The 8,510-nt window shown below is 42.1% G+C and overlaps 1 protein-coding gene across 4 annotated transcripts in view; it reads right to left on the reverse strand.

The window, feature by feature from the left end:
* Window positions 1-8,510, reverse strand: part of LOC102938687 (zinc finger RNA-binding protein) — an 86,495-nt gene that overhangs the window by 45,723 nt on the left and 32,262 nt on the right. For 3 of the 4 annotated variants that reach the window (XR_005223320.2, XM_037885454.2, XM_037885456.2), the window contains exons 2-3: window positions 6,074-6,293; window positions 5,199-5,328 (exon numbers count right to left, since the gene is read on the reverse strand). Coding sequence is in view for 3 of the 4 variants with exons in the window: in XM_037885454.2 (XP_037741382.1) it covers window positions 5,199-5,328; window positions 6,074-6,293 (350 nt within the window). In the remaining variant the exon portion in view is untranslated. The remainder of the gene's footprint in view (window positions 1-5,198; window positions 5,329-6,073; window positions 6,294-8,510) is intronic. The other variant, XM_037885455.2, reaches the window with a different exon arrangement.

The following is an 8,510-nucleotide window of genomic DNA, read 5'->3' on the forward strand; positions in this document are numbered from 1 at the left end:
CCCACATACTCACTCCCAGGAAGGTGGAAATGGCATTTTCTCTACTGGATCTGCTCTTCTCCTAACCTTGAAGTTGAGGGAAAAGAAATCACAAAATGGAGAACTTGCCCAGTGGTGCTGATGCAAAGGTAGAGGAAGACCATTGCTGGGAATCTTCCCTGAAGCAGGGTAGAGGAGAAAAACAGTCAGTGAAGAGCTATTGCTGTGGCCAAACTGTTTCTTTGGTGCAGAAGCAGGGCCAGCTCAGCCAAGACGCTCCTTTGAAGCACCACGTCAGAGGCCCAACCACCACTTCGGCAAAGCAGAGGAAAAACAGAATGCAGGAGACAGAAGTGTTCAAGAGATGGGGATGGCTTCCCAGCAGCGGGAGTAAATCTGGACGAGCCAGCCAAGAAGGTAAGAAGAGCAAAGTGCTTCAGAATACAGCTAACACTGAGCACACTGGCAGCTCAATTGCATTTGGTTATCAGAATCTCCTCTTGCCACCAAAAAGTCGAGCCAGCTGCCTCTGTGGACGAGTGGGAGAGACCTACCCAGCAGTGAGTCTTCTGGATTGACCGACGGACCCGCATATGAGAAACACTTCTTCACAGAGCATGTAGTTAACCTGTAAAATTCATTACCCCAAGAAGCCAGAGAACTGAATATTGCAGCTGGATTTAAACAGGATCTGGATAAATTTATGACCAATAATAATTTGTAGTTACATATGTTAAGATGTGGACTGTCAAATTTCATCCTTCAATGATCACTGCAGAGGCCTAGAATAAATCCTCCCTCCGCGACCATGAATACAAGCAATTGGCTGGTGTTTTATGATTTTTTTTGCCTTCTTCTAAAGCTTCAAATAATCATTGCTACAAGCAGGATACCAGACTTGAAGGACAAATGTTCTCATACATTATGGCTAATCCTATGTTCTTAAAATGCCTGATTTAACCATCATCCTACATGTATTCATTTTCACTCTACTTCGGGACCTTAAGGATTCCAGAATAATGAGGCAAAATTCTCAACAACTTCAAAAGAAATTTTGTCTGAGAAAGGACTTCAGGACTTAAAGTGAATAGTTTCCTATGTCCATTTACCTGTAGCAACTGGTTCTAAAACCTTAAGTGAGTTATGGATTTGTAGAGCCCTTGAAAAGCCTCTAGTCAAAAAGTACCCTTGAGCAAAACTTCATGACAAAATGCTTATTATTGTATGTTTGATTTGCTTTTTAAATAGAATTATTTAACTAGCTTAGTTAAATATGAAAAAATTCTGAATCAGAAAGATAATCTAGCTGAAAATATAGTGACCCAATTTGATCCTGAAGGGAAAAGCAGCAAGAAAACATGAAGAATTTTTAATATTAAATATACCCTCAACATGAGATGAACTCAATACCTTTGAACTATAATAACAAAAAATGAACAGAATCAGACAGATTTATTCCAGTGGGCTAAAGAGACTTTGCGAAAAGAAAAGGAGTACTTGTGGCACCTTAGAGACTAACAAATTTATTAGAACATAAGCTTTCGTCAGTTATCCATGGGAATTTAAAGCTATTATTTTGGCCACTAGAGGGAACCTATACAGTCACAAAAATGAAACAAACATTTAGAATTCACAGGTTTTAAAGTGAATCCTAATACGTTACCAGGACCAGATGATATTCACTTAAGAGTTCTGAAGAAACTCAAATATGAAATTGCAGAACTACTAACTGTGGTATGTAACCTATCATTTAAATCAGCTTCTGTACCAGATGACTACTCCTGAAGGCATTCTGTGCAAAAAAAAAAAATTCTGCAAAATTCTGCAATTTTTATTTGTCAAATAAATGTGGAGGCTCCAGATGGCACTGGGAAACACAGGCCACTGGCTGCACAGGGTGGGAGATCACTGTGCTGCTCCGCCCCCGGGACACGGATTCAGTGGTGAGGCTGCATCCAACCCTGACATAGCGCAAGGACTGGGCCTGCCCCAGAAACACCCCAGGGCCCTGCCCCTCCATGCCAGATGCACCAGGTGTGAGCAGGCAGGCTCAAGAAGGCAGGATCCAAGTGTGTGTGTGTGTGGGGGGGTTAGTGCAGGGGGATACAGGTGTCAGTTGAGAGGGTGCTGTGTGAGGCAATCTGGGTGCAGTGGGATCTGCATGGACGGGGGTTGTTGGGGAGTTCTGGGTGCAATGGTAATGGGACTCTGCATGGGGATCCAGGTGAAGGTGGTTGGGGCTCAGCAGCGGGGGGTCTGGGTATGGGAGGGATAGAGCTTGGCGGGGTCCAGATGCTTGGGGAATGTGGCTCAGTGGGGTGGGGATCCAGGTGCAGCTGGTTGGGCCTTGGTAGAGTGCGGATCCAGGTGCAGGTGATTCCGCGGATTGGTCCAGGGGGCAGGGAGGTTGAGGCTCGCTGGGAGAGTCTGGGCGTGAGGGGGTCTGGATGCATGGGGGTGGGCACATGGAGGAGCAGCACTTTGTAAAGTGATCCCTCCCCCTGCAGCTGATGGGTGCAGGAAGCATGGAAGGGAGAGTTTCCAGAGCTTCCTACAGACAGGGGAGAAATCTGGGGTGGGTCTGCTATGGCCCCGGATGCCGTACAGGGGAAGAGGAAGTCCCATCCTCCCCAGCCCAGCTGACTAGAAGCTGAGCCCAGCGCAGCCTAGGAGCCACCAGCTGGGTCTTCCCCAGTCCCGCCCCCTGCCCCACAGTGATTTACCTCTTTGCTGGCTGCCCTGGGCACCCGAAACATGCTGCTGGGGAGGGTCTCATGACCGCTCTTGTGGCTTCCTTTTGGTTCCCCGTCAAAGTCATTTTTCTGCGGGGAAGCAAAGAAATCTGCAGGGGACATAAATTCTGTGCATGCGCAGTGGTACAGAATTCGGCCTGGAGTAAGATGACTGAAGGATAACGAATGTGATGCCAATTTTTTAAAAAGATTCTAGAGGCGAACCCATCAATTGTAGGCCGGTAAGCCTAACTTCAGTACCAGGCAAACTGGTTGAAACTATAGTAAAGAACAGAATTATCAGACACACAGATGAACACAATTTGTTGGGGAAGAGTCAACATGGCTTTTGTAAACGGAAATCATACGTCACCAATCCACAGAATTCTTTGCAGGGGTCAAAAAACATGTGGACAAGGCTGATCCAATGGATATAGTGTACTCAGATTTTCAGATAGCCTTTGACAAGGTCCCTCTCCAAAGGCTCTTAAGCGAAGTAAATTGTCATGGGATAAGAGGGAAGGTCCTCTCATGGATCAGTAACTGCTTAACTGATAGGAAATAAAGGGTAGGAATAAAAGGTCAGTTTTCAGAATAGGGAGAGGTAAACAGTGATATCCCCCAAGGGTCTGTACTGGGACCAGTACTGTTCAACATATTCATAAATTATCCGGAAAAAGAGATAAAGAGTGAGGTGGCAAAATTTGCAGATGATACAAAACTATTCAACGTAGGTAAATCCAAAGCTGACTGCGAATAGTTACAAAAGGATCTCACAAAACTGGGTGACTGGGCAACAAAATGGCAGATGAAATTCAATATTGATAAATGCAAAGTAATGCCCATTGGAAAACATCATCCCAACTATACATATAAAATGATGGGGTCTAAATTAGCTGTTACCACTCAAGAAAGATCTTGGCGTCATTGTGGCTAGTTCTCTGAAAACATTAACCCAACGTGCAGCAGCAGTCAAAAAAGCTAAAAATGTTAGAAACCATTAGGAAAGGGATAGATAAGAAGACAGAATATAATACATTGCCTCTATATAAATCCATGGTACATCCACATCTTGAATACTGTGTGCAGATGTGGTCGCCCCATCTCAAAAAAGATAAATTTGAATTGGAAAAGATAAAGAAAAGGGTAACAAAAGTGATTAGGGGTATGGAACAGCTTCCATATGAGGAGAGATTAATAAGAGTGGGACTTTTCAGCATGAAAAAGAGATGACTAAGGGGGGATATGATTGAGGTCTATAAAATTATGACCAATGTGGAGAAAGTAAATAAGGAAGTGTTATTTACTCTTTCTCAAATCACAAGAACGAAGAGTCACCAAATGAAATTAATAGGCAGCAGGTTTAAAACAAACAAAAGGAAGTATTTCTTGACACAACGTAAAGTCAACCTGTGGAACTCTTTGCCAGAGTATGTTGTGAAGGCCAAGACTGTAACAGGGTTTAAAAAAGAACTTGATAAGTTCATGGAGGATAAGTCCATCAATGGCTATTAGTCAGGATGGGCAGGGATGCAAAACCATGCTCTGAAGTGTCCCTAGCCTCTGTTTGTCAGATGCTGGGAATGGGCAACAGGGAATGATCACTTGATGATTACCTGTTCTGTTCATTCCCTCTGAAGCACCTGGCATTGGTCACTGTCAGAAGACAGGATACTGGGCTAGATGGACCACTGGTCTGACCCAGTATGGCCGTTCTTATGTTTATAGCGAAGTCTGTGCAAGCAAAGATGCATGGGAGTCAGTTTTGTGCTTTTTGCGTCCTCAACAAAAATGTGACACTCACTGTCCCTATATTTTTTACTATAATTTTCTCTACAAATAGGGCATGCTGTATATTTTTTTATATTTAATTATATTTCAATATGTAAATACACCCAGAGGCTTGAGGAATGGGCTTGATTTTTTCTAACTACTCATGGGCACATAGTAAATTATTTTTCACCTGAAATTTAAGTAATGTACATTAACCCATAAAAGGAATGATCTTCCAAAGTTATAAGTTACTTTTCACATTCTTATAAAATCCAATCCTCTATAAGCAACAGTATGTCCAGCTTCGTTTCAAGTCACCACTGTGATTTGTATTTATACTCTATCAGTTCATGTCATATGTAGAAAGCTCTCTTTCTCTTACATGTATGAGGATAAATATTTGTGCATTCAGATTCTTACAAATCTTTTTCTGAAACATTAGTATGAAGTAACATTTGTGTTCAAGTTATGACATTTAATGAACTGGAAAAAACTGAAACACCACCACAATATCACAAACATTTTCACACCCTTAAGAGAAGATTTAAGGCATTTTCCAAAGTTGCTAAAAAGTCTAATTAAGCTACTTTTGACACTTTACCTGCAATTGATTCTCTGCTGCCAATAAACCTTTACATTTTGAACCTCCCAGTAGCGTACATATTTTGAAATAACACACTAAAGCTGTGAACACTGGGTTCCTGTAGCACTCACTTGACTGGTAGTAAGAGTCTGTGGCAGTGTGTTGAGGCTGGGTAGCAACTGGCTGGTAGTACTGTTTGCTCTCATAGCTGCTTGCAGATGTAGATCGTCCATAACTATAACCATCCTGTATATGAAATTCCAACAGAACAAAAAAGAAGCCAAATTATGAACACACAGCCCAATGCTACAAAAATAAATAGATAAATTAAGCATTCTTTAGCAAATTGATTGCAATTTGTTGGACTCTACCAAAATGGCTAAAAGCTTTTTTTATGCATTCGTTCATGTCAACTGGGAAAAACAAGTTAGTTTATAGTAGGAAAAAATCAAAAAGCCTCCCAGATTTCATTCTACAGCTCTTGATTCAAAGTTTATAGTCCTTAGACTTTAGGAAATTAAAACTATGCATGTTCTTAGATTTGCACCTGTTTTGGCTCTCTAGTAATTTGGTCTGATCCCTCAGCATTTGCTGATATATATATATATATAAATGTAGCGCTTTTACGTATATTCAAAAAGGTAGCAAATATACTAGAGCCCGCAAGTCCAATATCTTGAAGAATTTATCAGAAAAATCCTTTAATACCAATATATTAATTTTATAATTAATAGCTATATTATCTCGGTGCCTGGAAACCCCAATTAAGGATTGGAATCCATTGAGCCTGTACAAATGTAGCACAAAAGACAGTCCTTGTCCCCTTTTCAATTAAAGATTGGAAATATATGGAGTGAAAAAACAAAACAAAACAAAAAAATCATATATATTATCAGCCTTATTCTGCTTCCCAGGCAAAAATTTATACCATGCAATTAATGTGGACAAATGCTGCTCAGATAAGTTACCAATTAAAGTGTCACCAAAAGGTTTTGTGGATAGATACCTGGTAGTTTGGTGTTGTGGTAAGCTGGGGGGTAGGTTCCTGCTGCCGAGTTCCATAACCATAGTCCTGTCCTGAATGTGATTGGTATGCTCCATAGGCAGCAGTTGCAACTGGCCTGGCAGCCTGCACTGGGGGTGCATAAGATGGAGTCACAGGAGTTTGCTGGACAGTGTAGCTTGCCGCAGTGGTTGGATGGGAATAAGCTGTAGCAGGTTGAGTGCTGAAAGACAAGATGAACAATTTAAAGTCTACAGCAGCACAAGGTTTTTAAACTGGGCATAGGTTTCATACACAAAATCTGACATTACATTTTCATCTCATCAGTCAAGCTAGTACACATTATTTCAGTATTAATCAAAGGATACATACGTAAAGTCAATGCTGAAACTTAATACTATGATCAAAACTGGAATTCATATGAAGAAAGGAAGGATGTGAAGAGGTAGGGTACTAACAATATATTTGTGTACAATCTGACACTATCAATTATCAACTAGCAGCTTTATTGGGGTAAAGGGGAGACTTTTAACTTCCCTGATTTTAGAATATTAATTTCCATGGTCTGATCCAGGAACAAGCCATTTTGAACCCTTTCCTCCAATTCAACATATATCTTGCTCTGTGGCCAATTACATTTCCATACCACAACCGTCGTACTAGAGTACAAGTGTAAATAACATTGCGGAAAAATGTCTCGCTTCTAACACACTTAAGAGTGTACACAGAGCAAACAGAAGGGCTAAGAACAAAAGGTCATATCATTAGTCATGCCTGACTAATCTAATTGCCTTCTATGATGAGATAACTGGCTCTGTGGATGAGGGGAAAGCAGTGGACATGTTATTCCTTGACTTTAGCAAAGCTTTTGACATGGTCTCCCACAGTATTCTTGCCAGCAAGTTAAAGAAGTATGGGCTGGATGAATGGACGATAAGGTGGATAGAATGCTGGCTAGATGGTCGGACTCAATGAGTCGTGATCAATGGCTCCACGTCTAGTTGGCAGCCGGTATCTAGTGGAGTGCCCCAAGGGTCGGTCCTGGGGCCAGCTTTGTTCAATATCTTCATTAAATGATCTGGAGGATGGCGTGGACTGCACCCTCAGCAAGTTTGCAAATGACACTAAACTGGGAGAAGTGGTAGATACGCTGGAGGGTAGGGATAGGGTCCAGCGTGACCTAGACAAATTGGAGGACTGGGCCAAAAGAAATCTGATGCGGTTCAACAAGGACAAGTGCAGAGTCCTGCACTTAGGACGGAAGAATCCCATGCACCGCTACAGACTAGGGACCGAATGGCTAGGCAGCAGTTCTGCAGAAAAGGATCTAGGGGTTACAGTGGACGAGAAGCTGGATATGAGTCAACAGTGTGCCCTTGTTGAGAAGAAGGCTAACAGCATTTTGGGCTGGAGAAGTAGGGGCATTGCCAGCAGATCGAGGGAAGTGATTACTCCCCTCTATTCAGCCCTGGTGAGGCCACATCTGGAGTATTGCGTCCAGTTTTGGGCGCCCCACTACAGAAAGGATGTGGATAAATTGGAGAGAGTCCACCGAAGGGCAACAAAAATGATTAGGGGACTGGAACACATGACTTATGAGGAGAGGCTGAGGGAACTGGGATTGTTTAGTCTGCGGAAGAGAAGAATGAGGGGGGATTTGATAGCTGCTTTCAACTACCCGAAAGGGGGTTCCAAAGAGGATGGCTCTAGACTGTCCTCAGTGGTAGCAGATGACAGAACGAGGAGTAATGGTCTCAAGTTGCAGTGGGGGAGGTTTAGGTTGGATACTAGGGAAAACTTTTTCACTAGGAGGGTGGTGAAACACAGGGATGCTTTACCTAGGGAGGTGGTGGAATCTCCTTCCTTTGAGGTTTTTAAGGTCAGGCTTGACAAAGCCCTGGCTGGGATGATTTAGTTGGGGATTGGTCCTGCTTTGAGTAGGGGCTTGGACTACATGACCTCCTGAGGTCCCTTCCAACCCTGATATTCTATGATTCTATATCCTTAATTAATGTAAACCAGTGAGCATCTGGCCCAAGGATGACAGGATCTGGGTTTCTTCAGTTTACCTTTCATCGCTGGTTATTTCTCCAATGAATCTCATTTTTCTGCACATATTAAATACTGTCATTTTATATTTATAGAGCATTTTTTAAAATATACATGCTCTCATCAACATGTTAACACCACACCACGCAGGTTTAGAACAGATAATACTAACCAATCTCTAAAGACCAAGACATTGCAGCCAACAGCATTTAAGCCAGGAGACCCCAGTAATTTAAGTTTAGTGTCCATTAAGACAGACAATAACAGAACCAGCAATTCTCTGAAGCACTCAATTCCAAGTGTAATTTATTTAAAATTCCCCACTTAATTTTAAGCAGTACTACTTGTTCCTAATCTAGTCATTGATAAACCGCATATTCAGGCAACATTA

This window comes from Chelonia mydas, chromosome 25, assembly GCF_015237465.2.
Source record: "Chelonia mydas isolate rCheMyd1 chromosome 25, rCheMyd1.pri.v2, whole genome shotgun sequence".
Classification (NCBI taxonomy): Eukaryota; Metazoa; Chordata; order Testudines; family Cheloniidae; genus Chelonia; species Chelonia mydas.